Below are 17219 nucleotides of genomic sequence, written 5' to 3'. Positions count from 1 at the left end.
TCCCAGCATGGGTTTTTAATACACAAAAAGTAACTGTTAAGTGCTCAACAGAAGAAAAGTTACATGTGGGACAAGCCCCAACTTGTACTTTGGCTATGATATGAGTAAAGTGTGCTGTGAATGAGTCTGACTGACCGACAATACTGTTTTATAAAAACACGAAATGGAAGTTAAGAGTAGACGCACACCTCAAAACTCCCATGCGTAGACATCCTACCAAACCGGACTGGTAAGCCCATACTTCTCATGAGTTTGGCCTCGGGGTCAAGGTCACCTTCATCTGCGCTGTGTGACTCCGTAGTGCCACTGGAATGATCATCTTCCTCCTCTTCTGTAACTCGGTCTCCTACAGACAGCATTTGTCAGCTTCATTGTAGAGAAAATGCAAACGCAGGTTTTCTTATCCTCATTCTAAAGAAGAATCTGCGATCCAGAACTCTTACATGACTTGCCCATGCTTGTACTAATGCTATTGCTACATATTTCAAAATCTAAAGAGTCGGTAGTGGTAATGTGAACTCACACTCACACACACACACACACACACACACACACACGCACCCCGCTCACTCCAAGTCTATGATTTAGGAAACAGAAATAGATACTGCTAAAGAAACCTCATATGAGAGTCTACCTAAGAGGCTTTTCTGTGAGGACAAGGCATCCATCTAAGTAGCGAAGAGCGTCCCACTCACTACTCCATCCACTGACATTATGAAAGCTCAGGTGAGCGTCGGATGAGGAAGACAAATCAACCAATTTTGTGGTCCTCTCGTGGGTAACACAGCTTCTCAGGTTCAGCAGGAGTCTAGAGCCTACAGAATCCCTATGTGGACAGCACGGTATGAAACCTTGGCTTGCCCTATCCTTGAGAAAGGTAAAGTACTTTGAAGGCAACTACGATAGACTATATTGGAGTTGTCTTTGGCTTAACTCTGTGCTGCAGTTCTGTTCAATCTGAGAAACTTTTATGTGGAAAGAGAAAGGGGATAGGGAAGTGTGAGAGAGTATAAAGTCAAGTCATAACACAGAATAAATGTTCTGATTTTATTTGGTATGGTAAGTCAGATAGGATTGTAGTGTCTTATTACTTCAGGCAAAAGGCTGAAGTAATGTTCACTTGGGATTCATCCTAATTCTACTTTTACTATAAAAATCTGACAGAGACTTCATGGTTTTTACTTTACAAAACTTCAAACTTAGACTGCAGAGATGGCTCCGTGGACTGGCTGCTTTTCCAGAGAGGGTCAGGCTGGATTCCCAGCACCTACATGGTGACTCAGAAGATCTATAATTACAGTTGTAGGGGATCCATCCGATGTCCTCTTCTGGGCATTCTCAAAATTCACGATTCCCTCAAGATGCCCTCTATGGGCACTGCATGCTTGTAGTACACTTACACACACATGCAGGCAAAATGCCAATATCAATTAAAAAAAAAAGATTTTTAAAAAAGTTTCAAATTCCAGGCTAATGGTTACAAATCAGGAAGGAATGGTAGACACCAGAGTCTAAGCCAAGCCAGCACACAACAGGAAAATCAGGAAAATAAAAGATGAACTTTGATAGAAATTCTAGATAAGCACCTGCGTGCATGTGTATGTATGTAGGTGTGTGTGAGAGAGGTAGAGAGATTATAGGATTATTTATCATTCACCTTTATGCCAGCGAGTAGAACATATTATCATAAGTTATTATGTGAATATGATAACAGAGTTAATTTTTTACCAAAATGGGGTATTTGCCTTACTCTATTTTACCTGCATTATTGCCACTGCTTTTGACATAGTAGCCTTTTAATCCCAAGTTGTATAATTTCCGATCCCTGTGAAGCAAAATAAATAATCTGCATTGGAAAAAGTTGAACTATAAACCTGGAAAGAAGAAGGAGTTAATGATAAACTGATAAACTAATAAAGGTTAAGAAAGAGAAGCAAACTGTTAATACATTTCTCTCACCTATACAATGTTTCCCCTGGAGTTAACGAAATCGGTAACGAATATAAAATAGCATTTCTTGACACATGACAATGCTTATCATTGCTAGTTTTTAAAATTAAGTGGGATTTCTCCTGGGCGATGGGAGAAAAAAATCTGATTTTCTTTCTTCCACAGAAGCACCTAGGTATTCTCGAAGTTTTTGAATATATTCCAATAGCGGAAAGGGTGAACTCATCCACATATTAAGTTACATCTGTATACTATAATATATTCATAAACAAGAAGAATATCTATTACACAGTAGACAAAATAGCCATGGTCTGTATAAAGGTTGAATAATGTTCTTACTCAACCTTTCTTTTGCACATTAATTACTATAATTGAAAATGTCATTACTAAAATAAACCTACAGAACATTTAATAAAAGCACACCACACATTTGTAACATATTACTTTCTTTGATAGGGTCTCACCATGTAGCAGAGCCTGGCCTTGAACTTGAGATGTCATATACTCTCCTGCCCTCACTTCAGTATCCCAACTACTAGGATTATAGCATGAGCTACCATGCCTATCACTGAATTTCTGGTGACCTTCTAACAAACTTTACAAAATAAAACTCCTGTATGATTGAACACTCCTGTTTTTGAAGGGATACTTTATGAAGCATAAAAAAGATCAACAGAGAATAGCAAGGAGATATAGTGCAAATGTGCTCTTGCCACATGATCTCTAGTCCCACTAGTCACTAGAACACAGGCACCATGGGCAAGGGAGGGAGTGGGAGCCACACACAGGCATCAGTGTTGTGTCTGTCACTACCCAAATACATGGGACACTGAGATATGAGGTGGAGGCAGGGTCAGTACAGCTGTCATTATGGTTACAATGAATGAATAAATGGATTGTGGAAAAAAGGTTTCTACATAATGGTTCAGTATTAAAACTCATGGCCTTAGATACACAGAATGTATACATATATGCAAATACCCATTCACACATGTACTATGGTTCATATGGGTACTGCAGAGCTATCTACTGAGAAGACACAGGAACAACAAATACACGGCTTTTGGTTTTAAAGTTCTGGGTTGGTTAGTACTGATTGTCAATCTAACACAATTTAAATTTCTCCCTGGGAGAAAAGCCTCTGAGAACATTTGTTAAGTATCATCTTAATTGCATTAACTGATGTTGGAGACCTACCTACCTACAGGGATGGCATCATATGTGTCCCTGGCACATATCCGAGCTTGGGGGACTCTGGATTTGACGAAGTCCATCAAGTTTCTGCTGCTGTGGCTTGCCTCCTTTGATGGACTATAACCTGGAACTGAACTAGAACACACCCTTTCTTTCTTAAGTTGCAAGATTTTCATCATAGCAACAGAAAAGCTTGAGGCCAGTACTAAAAGAACCAAGATGCTCTTGGAGAAATAAGTCTAGAAACTGGAAAGGTAAGTCTGGACTATAAGGACCACCCCAAAAGGTCTTCTTCTGGAACATTAAAGATAGTGTGAAAAGTAGCAGTAACAACAGCAGTCAACTCTCTCAATAAACTAAGGCGTCACTCCTCAGACTGTCTAGTTTCTTTTTGAGACAGTCTGTTAGTGGCCTAGATCTCTCCAAGTGCTCCAGGATGGCTCACATGACTAATTGCTATTTTAGCCCACACCTTTAATCCTAGTGTTGGGAGCCAGAGACAGGCAGAGCTCTGTGAGTTTGAAACCATCCTAGTCTATAGAATGTTTCAGGTCAGCCAGTCACTTGGTAAGACCATGTCTTAAAGTCTTTGGGGTTGTTTCTCTTCTTCCACCATGTGGACCCTGAGGATCAAACCCATGCCTTCAGTATTGGTGGTAAATGCCTTTACTCACTGAGCGTCTCCGTAGTCCATTGCTGTAGTCCAACCTTTTTTTTTTTTTTTTTTTTCTTTTTCTTTTTTTTCCTTTTCTTTTTGAGATAGGCTTTCTCTTTGTAACAGAGTCCAGAGTCCTAGACTGGATTTGAAGACCAGGCTGGTCTTGAACTCAGAGATCAGCCTGACTGTTTTTTCTTCTCCGAGTGCTGGGATTAAAGATGTGGGCCATCACACAGGCTAGTTTAATACTTATTCAAACCATTTCTACATATTTTTTTCACTCAGTCAACCTTCACATCAAAATCTGTTAAGGATACTGGTGTTCTCAACTCTCAGCCAAAAAGAGACTTCAAGAAGACTTTCCCCTTCCAAGGCCTCATAATTTCACTGTCTATCCTGCTACAGACTGCTATCAAAGCTCCACAGACCCATCTCATATCCAGAGTTAACTGAATAATTTTACAAACAGCTATCTTAGTGCAATACGGATCTTTGCTTAGAAGGTAAATTCAGTGCAGTCTGGTTCTTTCTTTTATTCCATTACCTGCCAGCACATCTAATAGGAGCACAAAAGTTCAAATTAAATGGACGCTTGACTATATATAATGAGCGTTGGCAGCCATTTTTGCCTGCTTCTGTGATAGTCTGCCTGTCAGGCAAAGTCAAGGGAGGTCAGGACCTGTTGGATAGCAGATTTCCTGGCCTGCTGACGTAGGGAACTAGGATCTACAACTTAAGTTCAAGGTAAGGGGCTGGACATTCTATTAATCTTGGTGGAAGGAACAGGGAAGCCTCTGGATGGGAACAGATATCCAATCTATGTCAGCCATTGTCTCTGCTAGTTTGTGACTTTTTTCCCATGATACTGTAAAGTATATTAAGGCTATGAGAAATACATTTGGGTCCGGTGTGGTACAGACCTGCAGCCCTCCCAATTCTAATGCTTGTCTCTGAGTCTTCCTTTCTATCTTATTACCATCCTTACTCTCCCCTGCCCTCCCTCAGAACTGCTCAACTTTGACCGGTGCAAATGAGGACAGTGCCTTTTTAGTATTAAATTTAACATGGTGTTTTAATTCGCTTTTGAGGAACTTTCGGATATCTTCCCTCAAGTTCATAATGAAAAAGAATAATTTCAAGCTTAAATTTAAAATTCGTCGGTGCTTTTTCTACCAGAAGGTTCTTTCCAGCCAGGCAATTTTAATCATGAAACAAACATTTTCCTCAGAGATGTCTCTAAACCTGCTGTAAACAGTTAAGCCTTTTGTCTCAAATACTTAGAAGTTGTTTTTTAGTTGAAAATTTTAGTTGGAAAGGTTTTTACTATTTGAAAACAGAGCTTTATTTAGATCCTTCACCTCACCGTGTTATTTTCATTAGCTTACACTTCACGCCTCCAGCATCGAACTTGCGATTCTTCTGCATCTATCACTGAGGCGCACGACTCACTCAACCCTGAGATTGGCCCTTCACTTGTGTAAATACGAAATAACATATCTAGGGTACCACATTTTAAAAATCAAAATTTTAATAATTTCCCTTTAGTAATCGAAGTAGAATATTCCTTCATGCCCGAGAAGTTTCCAATTTCTTAGACATCGGTCTGCCCTAGAAGCAGGTCATCTGGTTTTTAGGTAAGCCTCACTCGAGCTCAGCGACACCCACATTCCTAGGCAAGGATAAAAAGTGAGAGGACCGCCAAGACTTACTCTACAAATGCTCGGGAGCAGAGGCAAAGGATCTTGTACTCCTCCTCGCGGTCTTCAATGAAGAGCAGCATTTCGGCCACGTGGCTCCACTTCTCGCAACACATTTTGTTATCCGGGCTCGCTCTTGTGTCCGCGGCGGGGCCGGGCCTCTGCTCTGTTGCTGGACACAGAGAGGCGTAACCCGCGCGGGCAGAGGAGCGGAACGCGCCTGGGGACGCTCGAGCCCGGAGCCGGCCAGGCGCGCCACCGGAAGCAGCTACGGCGGCTACCGGAAGGGGCGGTCTGACAGACGGTTCTACACCCAATGTGGCTCGGGCTTCTTCCTCTCAGGTGTTTAAAGAAAGCCGGCGCTATCTGAGAGTCCGCCTCTCCGGGGTCAACCGCGGACTAGCTGCCGACGTCGCCGAGGATAACCTGATCTTCTGTGACTTCCTTGTCAGGTGCGTCGGGCTTCCCATGGACGTCTCCATGATGTCCAGCCGGTGGCAAGCATAATGTCCAGGTCGCGGGGCCGGGAGCGGAAAGCCGGGCTGGTTCCCGGATCTTTGCGCCTGCGCCCTCCGGTCTTGGAGCCGGGCTCTTGCCACGCCCGTCGCCTACTAGTTCTCAGCATCCGCAACTCTCTCGGCTCTCGGAACGGACCGCCGCAGCTTTTTGTCTGAGGCTAGGCGTATCTCTTGTCTCATGACGGTCCAGTCCCGCGAGCCTGATGGAGCTGGAGGGAAAAGTGAGACCCTAGTGCCGAGGCCATTGGTACAGGTTAGAACTGTTGGTGAGCTGACTGAGCAGGGTTGGAATGCTGGTTTATGCTCTTTAGTACCCATGTGACTTTTGGCAAGCCACTTGGCCTCTAGGAGCAGCGTCTGACTACTTATAAAAAAGGGTTGAATAGCAATAATTATCCCACGAGGCTCCGGAGAGGATCCAAGGAAACAGCACTTACAAACTTTTATATTTGTGCAAATTCGACTTGGTCCAGATCCTGTAGATGCTGCGCTGCCGCGATCGCTGGGTTTTGTAATCAGTTAAACATTTGTAAGAAATAATATGCGTAAGTTGAACATAGAAAACTTACAGAATTTCTATATTTGGGGGAAAAAGACATTCAGCACTAGGTGCTGTTTGAGACTGGCCAACAGCTTCCTCAAAAACTAAATAAGCTCATGTTTGAAGGTTTTTGCATCATCGAAGACTTAGTTTGTGTTTATTGGTACTTTTTATGGGCTGTATAAGAACTGAGCTGATATTTGTATTTGGACCACGTTTGTGAATCGATGGGAATACTTTAATTTTTAAAGAAAATGTTTTTCCCTACATTCTTGATGCGGCTTGATTTTGAGGTCAAGTATATTTTGAACTTAGGAGTTATGAAGGAAAGAGTACTGCATTTGTAGATACACCAGTCTAGATGTGGATTATAGGTAGGTATGGCGGCATACACCTTTAATCTCAGACTTGGGAGGCAGAGGCAGACAAATCTTTTTGAGATCAAGGCCACCTTAATCTGCCAAGCAAGTCAGGTCCACACAGATCCTGTCTGAAAAATAAGTAAGTAAATAAAGATGTATTGGAGCATTATTGGAATGAGTGACCAGACTTAGACAATAATTAGAACGGTAATCATTAAGAGAGTGGGAGACTTTAATCAAAAGTAGAAGAGCATTTTTATATTGAAAAAAATCTTTTGAAAGGTAATGCACATCAGAACCTAGAGAAAGAAGCTTAAAATCACAGTTGTTTGTCTGTTTGTTTTTTATGGGGTGAAGGCATATTGGTTAAAGGTGCTTGCTACAAAACATTTGCTGATGTTTGAAAGTTGTCCTCCACCTCCACATGAACAGCCATGACATATGCTCACTAATGTACTCTCCCCACAGTGTCAGTTAATAAAAAATATTTTTAAAAAATTTAAAAAGCCATGGCATCTAAGACTTGTCCGTGTTTCTGGGACACAAGGCAGTGTTTCAGTGCACGCATATAGTATGTATTCATGAAGAGATTGGAGGAAACAATATATTTCTCACCTCAGACTTAGTGTTTCTTTGTGTTGGGGCATTCAAAATCTTCTCTACTAGTTGTTTTTGGATACTTACTTTGTGAACCAGTTTTCCTTCTGTGCTTTAAGAGTTAACTCTTCCCTTTGGCTATGCCCCACACACACTAAATCACCCTGTCTATATCCCTCCCTGCGCTTGCCCTGACCGACTGTTTGTATCTTCCTTGTATGAGCTTAACTTCCTTGTATGAGAGCATAAGATGGTACCACCCAAAGTTAGTGTGAATCTTCCCACCTCTGTTAACACAAAGGAAAAAGTTCTCATAGACGTTCCCAGAGGTTTGTCTCCTAGTGGTTCTAAACACAACATTGACAGGGAAGAGTAGCTGCAACATTGTTGCTATCTATTTTCATGTTTGCTGGTCATTTGCATAATCTCCCAAGAAGTGACTGTTCAAAATCTCTTCTTAATGGGCTTGTGTGGACTTTTCTTGTTGAACCTTTTGACTACTTAGTACAGTCTAGAAATAAATCTGCTCTTTGATTAATTTTTTTGGGGGGGGTTTGGATGTTTGTGCTGGGGGGGGGGCATAGTTTTTCCCTAATACTTTAAAGTGCAAAGTTTAACATTGCTGGCTTTGTTTAAAAGAAATTGGCTGTAAATATGTGCATTTGTTTTTATATTGTTTGATTTCATTGGTCTCCATGTCTGTTTTTATGTCAGTTTCATGTTCTGGTTACATTGACGGCAGATATGGTAGTGCCTTCAGCATTATTCCCGGTGCTCATGTCGCTTTGGTCGTTTCAAGTCGTTTGGGGATTGTTACAATTCTGTGAACGTATTTTTTTCTATTTCTGTGAAATGTCTTTGATTTTTTTTATTCAAATTTCATTGAATATGAGTATCATTTTAACTAGTATGCACACGTTAACAATATTAGTTTTTCTGAAACAAAAACATGGACTTTTTTTTAGTATCTTCTTAATTTCTTTTGTCCCTGTTTTTATAACTTTTACTGTAGAGATTATTCTCTTCCTTTGTTAAAGATATTCCTAGGTCTCTTCATCTCACTTAAGTTTTGTATGTACTCTGTGCTCATAGCTGGAGATAATATCTATCTATCTATCTATCTATCTATCTATATACATACACATATATTACATATATACTGCATATATTACATATTATACACTTTACATGTATATATATATATGTACATATACATATACATGCTATTTTCACTGTGGCTTACTATTTGAGGCTGTGACTTTAAATGTGGAATTTTCTACTTGGTGGCCTTCAGACTTTTCTGTTTTGGAGCAGCTTGTGTTTTGCAGTTGACAGTGCTTTCATAACCTGTATAGAAATTGGTGCTATCCTTAGTTTTAGGAATCTACCTGGGTCCTAGAATGTACACTTTGTAGATAAGGGAGACTGCTATAATTCTATTACTAACTTCTCTGAGGAGGTACTACAGAAAGCTATAAAGTGAGAAGATGTTAAAAACCTATTAAAATGTAAATAAGCCTAGACTATTAGTTGGTCAGTGCCTTAAACAATAACAGCCAAAGTTTCAAACTGTTAGTTGGGCCTAGGCAATTTCCCTTAACCTAATTAGTTTACTTATTAACAGTGTTTGAATACTTTAACAGTTTTTGAGAGTTACATGTACATGTACATGTACAGGTACTGTACCACTTTACACCGAGCAGATTAGTGGGTTCAGCATCCTTGCTCTCTAATTCTAGGGTGCCTCATTATCTCTTTGATGCTCCCCAGGTCTGTCAACCACTAATTTTCCTAACTTTTCTGATTGGCTTATTTTGGGTATGACATATCAGTGGACACGTACTTCCTGCTATTTCTGATTTTTGCTTGTTTTTAATTTAGTTTATTGTGCTTTTTTCCAGGTTCACCCCCGCTGCAGCAGGGCTCTGCTCTCTGACTGAGTGGTGCTGTGTTACATGGATCTGTCATTTCTATTCAGTCATCAGTTGGTAGGCATCTCAGTCTGTCCACTTTCCACTATTATGAATGAGTCTGTTACTAATTCTATGAATTAGTATGATTCTATGAATGCACAAGCTTTTGTGTGAATGTCTTTAGTCTTTGTGGGTATAGGTAGAGGTAGATTTGTTGGGTAATATAGTAACATATGTTTAGCTTCTACAGAAACTGCCAGGCTGGTTTCTAAAGGCACTAAATTTCGCCATATTGAATTTTAAATGATCAAATGCTGGTAAATTATAGTTTAACTCTTATGGTGAATTTGTTAGTGTAATGGTTAAATTTTATTACAACTTTTGATTTTATTATTTTATTATCAACGTTTGATTTTTATTTGATTAAGAAGCACTTGGTACATTAGTGAAACACCCCACTGACTGTCTGAGAAGGTATTTTGAAAGGGTTGGCCTCAATAAAAAGGAGGAATGCAGAAACCATGGTGATCACTGGCATTCTTTCTCTGCTTCCTATTTGTTGCCACAGGACCAAGTCTTTTGTGCTTCCACAACTTTGTCATTATTTCTGATTTCCTTTGAACCATGAGCCAAAGTCAACTCTTATTGTCAACTGCCTTATTTCTTAGGTATTTAATGGCAGTGATGAGTATTTTAGAGAGAGGGTTTATGGAATATTTTTGTAGCTATGTTTTCAGTCATTTATGTTTTAACAGAACTTTTAGTGATAAGAAGAGTAACCAACACAGTGATATAATCAAGCATAGGTTGAGGAGCTTAACATCTACTGTGTTAGTCAGTGCTGCCACAGAGAAATGCTGTTCATTACAAGGAAGTCAGACCAAGTCCTCTGTTAGTCAGAATGTGTGCTCTGTTACAAAGCTACTTAGCAAGGTAATCTTGCTAACAAAATACCATACAATTGTTCTTGTGTGAGAGTCTGGTTTATTCTCTCTCTTTTACTTATTCCTTTCCTGGATCTGTCACAATGAATTTGAGATGGCTTTCTTAAAGTTATGTAATATGAAATAATGGTTAAAGATCAGACTTTGAGGCAGGCAACATATGAATGAAAGAAGGAAATCATAGTAGGTAATTATGTCTTAAAGATAATAAAGTTGTACTATCAAATGTCACATTCGACGACTTGACTTATAGCCTGTTGATACAAGTAAGAAGTGGTAGCCATTTAGACATCGTACATTTGTACATGTTTTATAGCCTTAAGCTGTGCAGAGCAGCCTCAGTGTACCTTGTGACACACCTAGGGCTGTCATTGTTTGTCAGACATTTGTGGCCATCTCCTGCCGTGCATTTCATGGGAATGTAAACCTAAGTTCCTAATGATTTTTGTTTGATAAGATTTCATTTGTTTACTGTGTTTTCAGAGTTCATGCATTGAAGCTAGAGATAGGATATTTATGTACTTCCTGGTAAGCCAAGTTAGAGAGTGAGTTCATGCTATACTTTTGTAGCTATTTTTCAGTCGTTTATGTTTTAACAGAAATTTTCATGACTGTAAGATTAAAAAGTGCATTTTTAATCCTGTAGTGTCAAAAGAGCAGATAAGCTCTTATGCAAATCAATTTCTTTATAAAAGGAAATATCCAAGTGTATGTCATCATTTCCTAAAACTCTGCATTACAGAATCAGACACTGATGCTTTCCTTTGTGTAGGACACAGTCTCAGTAGAAAGAGTGAAAGGTTCAGTGTGGTCTGTGGAAGATAGGGGTTAGATCACAAGTTTGAGCAGCAATTTCATTCCATATCAGCATTTCCCTCTTAACCACAGCTTGCAAGTTATTTCAGAAGCTAAGCCCGACACTTTTTCACCATTTTGTAGAGAAAGCCTTATTCTCACAGTTAAGTGTTAAAACCCCTCCTTAACTTGGTATTAAAGATGACCACGTCCATAGCAAAATAGACAAAGTAAACCAACCTATTTACCTTTGTAAAGAATAACTGCATCTTTCTCCCTTCAGGCATTGCAGTAACACCTATGGCAATGAAGAAAGAGACAGAATTTGGGATTTTCATCTAAGGAAAATGATAAATAACAACCAGACGTGTGCTGCAGGGCAGGACTCCGTGCCCTACGTGACCTGTATGCTTCACGTGCTGGAAGAGTGGTTGGGTGTGGAACAGTTGGAGGACTACCTGAATTTTGCGAACCATCTCTTGTGGGTCTTCACCCCGCTGATCCTTTTAATACTTCCGTACTTTACCATCTTCCTTCTCTACCTTACTATTATTTTCCTCCACATCTATAAGAGGAAGAATGTGTTAAAAGAAGCCTACTCTCACAACTTGTGGGATGGCGCGAGGAAAACAGTGGCAACCCTGTGGGATGGACATGCGGCGGTTTGGCATGGTAAGCGGCCTGCTGCCATCTTACAACCTGGCGTTAGCACAGACACCCATGTCTGCAATGGCTGGGGAGTTCCTGAAAGATAGGCTGGAAGGGATTTTACTAGATTGTACTAGATATGTATGTCTTTTAAGTGATTTTTCCTAAATACGTTCATTTCTGTTATACAGCACTCTCAGTTACTATAAACTGAAATATGAAAATTGATATTTAAGACATCATAAACATTACTTAAACTGTCAGAACTTCTTGTTTTCCTATCACACAGTCACAGCTTTTATTGTGATGTTTTCCTATGTGTCTGTCATTTTGTTTTTATTGCTGCCCCATTCATTCCTTTTCCTCTCCCCGTCTCCACCTCTTGCTGTTCCTCCCCTTTAAGCAGTCCGGCTTCTGTTTCACATATGTATGGATGTACTCCATATGTGTGTGTGTATACATACATACATACATACACATATATCATAGATGTCTTCTTTTGCGGAAGCCTTCCTTTGCCCTTTAGACCTCATCCTCTCCTCACTGTACTCTCTTTCTGTTTCATAGAAACTGCATTTTCCTGTTTTTAAAGATTAACTGATTGATTGATTGATTGATTGATTGATTGGTGTGTATGTGTGCTGGTAGAGGCCAAGGGCGTGTGTCAGAGTTGGAGCTGGAGTTAGAGACTGTTGCAAGCATCTAACATTGGTGGAAGCCGAGCTCTGGTCCTGTGCAACAGGACAAGTGTGCAGAGCGGTCTCTCCAGCCACACTTAGTTTTGTGCTTTGAGATAAGGTTTGGAAACATAGTGTAGCCACCCTGGAATTTGCCCTCCTCCTCTGGCTTCCTGAGTATTAATTGGGGTTATAGCAAATGCCACCATGCTTGGCTAGAAAAAGTCTTTTCATTTTAATTTTACTTCTTAGAGACAGGGTCTCTACATATGCCTGGCTCATCTCTGTGTGGATCAGGCTGGCTCTGAACTCGCAGAGATCTGCTTGCCTCTGCCCTCCAAGTGTTGTGGTTAAAGTGCCACCACTGCTGTTCTGTTCAGAGTAAATTTGATTCTGCCAAAGTGACATTTTAAAAGAGTGAAATATAATAGCAAACATTAAATATCAGTCATGATGTTTACCCATTTGTTGCTTGATTCATCTAGGAAGTCGGGGTGTCTTTCTGGATAAGTGAGGTGGCAACGTACTCTTCATGACTTGCGAGGCTCTGGTGTTGAACACTTAATGGTTGGTGGCTTATGTTTTTGGCTGTTATGAAAATTACCTCTGATGGTTTGTTTTCAAGGATTTGGTGGTTCTCTTGACCAATTTTTAATTAATTTTTCAACCAGTCCCTTATTTATGAATGGCATATGTTTGGACTATACAAAAATGCCAAGGATTTGAGCCATACGTCCCTTTGTCTATTACGCTTTCAAACCAGAGTCCCTGAAATGGGAAAATTTGTAAATAACTCTCAAAGTTTAAGCACATGCCTCCTTGCTCCTGGTGGAAGTTTGAAGTGGAGGGGAAGCAGGCACCTAGGAACAGAGAACATAAGGGAGCAGACCATCTTTAGAGCCTGCTGTTTTAAAGAATAATTACTAACACATTAGCTAGACAACCTGAGACTCATCGATCTATTTCCACATGTGCTAATATCCCCCTCCCGGCTCCTTCCCTCCCACTCAGCCAGACTCTAAAAGTTCCTTCACCTTCTCTCTGTCCTCCTTTCCCAGTCTCTAGTGACCACTGTTCTAGTCTGCACTTCTATAACTTTGCGTTTAAAGATTTAAAACATGCTGCTGTCTTTGTGTGGCGGATTTTACTCATGATGTTCAGTTGTGTCTGTGTGCAGCAACAGCTTCTTTGGTTCTGTACCGGGCAGTGGAGTTGCTGGGTTTTATAGTATCAGTGGTTCTGTTTTGTTTTTTTGTTTTCCCCCCAGATTTGCCATATGATTTTTTATAAAGTCTAAACTAAATTACAATTTCCCTTTCTTCATTGTGAGCAGCATTTGGGATTCCCCACCACCCCCTGGGGATTAAACCCAGGACCTCCTAATACTGGGAACTCTACCACTGCGCTACATCACGCTGCAGCTCTTTGTTACCTTTTGATGATGGCCATTATACCTAGGGTGAATGGTGTTTTATTGTGGTTTCAGCATGCATTCTTCTGATAATCAGTGAAACATTTTTTTCTCGTATTCGTTGACCATTTATATGTCTACTTTTGAGAACTTTACTCAGTGGTCACTGGTAGATTGTTTTATAATTCCAGCATTTAGGACGCTGAGGCAGGGGAATCATCAGAAGTTCAGGGCTGGCTGTTGCAAAACCAAAAGAAAAAGGGACCAAGGAATGGTGGTCCAGCATTTGGGAGCACTTGTTCCTCTTGCAGAGGACCCAGATTTTATTCTTGGCACACAGACAGTAGCCTACAGCCATTCATGACTGCAGTGTCAGGGAGTCCAACAGACTCTGCTAACTCGTCAAGCTTCAAGCATACATTGTGCTCTCCACACAGACCAAACATTCAAACACATAAAAGGAAAAATCTAAAACAAATTTAAGAAAGAAGGGAAGCGAGCTGTTGCTCTTTAGCCCATGTGAAGGGTTTCAGTTTGTTGTCTTCATTCTTTGAGCCTCTTTCATCCAATGTGCTGCCTGTGTGTGTTCTCTCACTTTGTTAGTTACTTTGCTAAGAACTTCTTAGTTTTCTGTAATGACATAGCCTACTTTAGTTGCTGGGTCCTGGGGTCCTGTCTTAGGGAAAAAAATCAAAAAGCCTATTCCTAAAAGTAACTGAGTTCCCCAGGAGTGGACTGCGTTCCTAGGGAGCTGCCTCATTAGCTAGCAGCCTTCTATAGATCTCATTTCTCACAGCTGCTGCATTAGTGATTCAACCCCAGCACATGTTCTATGTTTTGATGAGAACAAACCACTGTTGAGGCAAAACGGCATTTGACAAAGATTTCTACAGACTGTTGTCAAGCCTCAAAGTGGTTTCAGAGCGGAGGTTTTTTTTAAAGACAAGATCTCTCTATATAGTCCTAGCTGTCTTGCTATATAGACCAAGGTGACCCTGAACTCACAGAAATCCTTCTGAGAGGACAGACTTTGAAATACACTTGGTGATATGCGTCACTGAAGTATAGACTGCCATTAAGAAAACTTTCCACAGATAGCTTTTTTACACTAATGTGTTCTTTGGTAACATTATGTTCATGTTAAAACATGGACTTTTTTTTTAACTGTGAAACACTGTCAAATAACTTGATTTCTTTAAACCTTACTTCAAGATAGATAACCATTTGTTCTTTTTCCACTTTACTCCTCAGGAAACAGGTTCAGAGAAGTTATTTCAGAGGTATAGTCAGAGGATGTAGACTTTGACAAATGGTTTTAGCCCTTGCTCAAAACTGTATGCTGCATCGGTCCTGCACTGGGTGTTCAGGGTGAAGTCATGGTATTGAACTTTGCAAACAGGAATCATGTTTGGATGCTTTGGATTTTAATATTTGCTTGTTAAATGCCTGGGTGCCAGTACAGGTCTCCGGACACAAAGCATTGTGTTAGCACACATGTGCCCGTCTCAGAGTTGTACCTTGGTTGTCTTTAAAACAGTGGCACTTGTTGACATTACCTATGATACTTGTTAGGAGTTTACATTGTTCACCAACATATACATGGCCTAAATTTCAAGATGTATATCAATTTGAATTTAGGACAATATAGGCAGATTTAGCACTATTTTACATTGGAATTCCAAGGTAGTTTTAGTATTTATGACTCAGAGGCTCAGTGCTTAGCATGCTTTAGTGTTTTATTTTGTTAAGTTACTTTGTTTGGATAAGTGAGACTTTTTAAAAAGTCGAGCTTGTGACGAAAAGGGTCTATGTGTCTGTGCTTTGATTTTGTTTCACTCAAACTTAATGTGTGCTTTTTAAACTTCAGAAGGGTACAAAAACATCATTGTAAAAAGAAAAAGAAAAAGGTAGCATGCAAATGAACTCTGTTTAAATGTGGTTTATTTATCATTTGTATATGTGTGGTCAAATAGGACTTCACATGCTATTAACCCTTCTCGCAAATATTTAGTAGTTTATTTAGTTACCTGTTACTGAACAGATTTTATTTATAAGATTTTATTATTCAAAAATATCCCTATGCCAGGATCTATTCAGTATTTTATATTATATTATAAAATTTACCCTCAGATCATATGTACCTTACGATTTAAAAAAATTCTGTGTTCCTACCTTCAAGTGGCTAGCAGCCTTTGAGCTTAAACCTTTCTCAGTTTGTTAAAAAAGCATTCTTCCTGGGTAATGGGAATGACACTCTTTTTTTTTTTTTTTTTTTTTTATTAACTTGAGTATTTCTTATATACATTTCGAGTGTTATTCCCTTTCCCGGTATCCCGGCAAACAACCCCCTCCCCCCTCCCCTTCCTTATGGGTGTTCTCCTCCCAACCCTCCCCCCATTGCCGCCCTCCCCCCACCAGTCTAGTTCACTGGGGGTTCAGTCTTAGCAGGACCCAGGGCTTCCCCTTCCACTGGTGATCTTACTAGGATATTCATTGCTACCTATGAGGTCAGAGTCCAGGGTCAGTCCATGTATAGTCTTTGGGTAGTGGCTTAGTCCCTGGAAGCTCTGGTTGCTTGGCATTGTTGTACATATGGGGTCTCGAGCCCCTTCAAGCTCTTCCAGTTCTTTCTCTGATTCCTTCAACGGGGGTCCCGTTCTCAGTTCAGTGGTTTGCTACTGGCATTCGCCTCTGTATTTGCTGTATTCTTGCTGTGTCTCTCAGGAGCGATCTACATCCGGCTCCTGTCGGTCTGCACTTCTTTGCTTCATCCATCTTTTCTAATTGGGTGGCTGTATATGTATGGGCCACATGTGGGGCAGGCTCTGAATGGGTGTTCCTTCTGTCTCTGTTTTAATCTTTGCCTCTCTATTCCCTGCCACGGGTATTCTTATTCCCCTTTTAAAGAAGGAGTGAAGCATTCACATTTTGATCATCCGTCTTGAGTTTCATTTGTTCTAGGCATCTAGGGTAATTCAAGCATTTGGGCTAATAGCCACTTATCAATGAGTGCATACCATGTATGTCTTTCTGTGATTGGGTTAGCTCACTCAGGATGATGTTTTCCAGTTCCAACCATTTGCCTACGAATTTCATAAACTCGTTGTTTTTGATAGCTGAGTAATATTCCATTGTGTAGATGTACCACATTTTCTGTATCCATTCCTCTGTTGAAGGGCATCTGGGTTCTTTCCAGGTTCTGGCTATTATAAATAAGGCTGCAATGAACATAGTGGAGCACGTGTCTTTTTTATATGTTGGGGCATCTTTTGGGTATATGCCCAAGAGAGGTATAGCTGGATCCTCAGGCAGTT

The 17219-nt window shown here is 40.3% G+C and overlaps 2 protein-coding genes across 29 annotated transcripts in view; one reads left to right on the top strand and one right to left on the bottom strand.

Moving 5' to 3' along the window:
* Window positions 1-5771, bottom strand: part of Tgs1 (trimethylguanosine synthase 1) — a 33102-nt gene extending 27331 nt beyond the window's left edge. For 2 of the 4 annotated variants that reach the window (XR_015619645.1, XM_087548646.1), the window contains exons 1-3: window positions 5512-5771; window positions 1761-1825; window positions 189-346 (exon numbers count right to left, since the gene is read on the bottom strand). Coding sequence is in view for 3 of the 4 variants with exons in the window: in XM_087548646.1 (XP_087404772.1) it covers window positions 189-346; window positions 1761-1825; window positions 5512-5615 (327 nt within the window). In the remaining variant the exon portion in view is untranslated. 4 annotated transcript variants of the gene reach the window in all.
* A 63-nt stretch (window positions 5772-5834) lies between these two features.
* Tmem68 (transmembrane protein 68) overlaps window positions 5835-17219 on the top strand; it is a 30545-nt gene continuing 19160 nt past the window's right edge. For 10 of the 25 annotated variants that reach the window (XR_015619637.1, XR_015619641.1, XR_015619633.1 and 7 more), the window contains 3 exon segments: window positions 5835-5951; window positions 9419-9505; window positions 11453-11841. Coding sequence is in view for 10 of the 25 variants with exons in the window: in NM_001436757.1 (NP_001423686.1) it covers window positions 11517-11841 (325 nt within the window). In the remaining 15 variants the exon portion in view is untranslated. 25 annotated transcript variants of the gene reach the window in all.

Source organism: Rattus norvegicus, chromosome 5, assembly GCF_021556685.1.
Source record: "Rattus norvegicus strain SHRSP/BbbUtx chromosome 5, alternate assembly SHRSP_T2T, whole genome shotgun sequence".
Lineage (NCBI taxonomy): Eukaryota > Metazoa > Chordata > Mammalia > Rodentia > Muridae > Rattus > Rattus norvegicus.
Note: the sequence above shows the minus strand (reverse complement) of the source record. Positions and strands in the feature narration are given on the sequence as shown.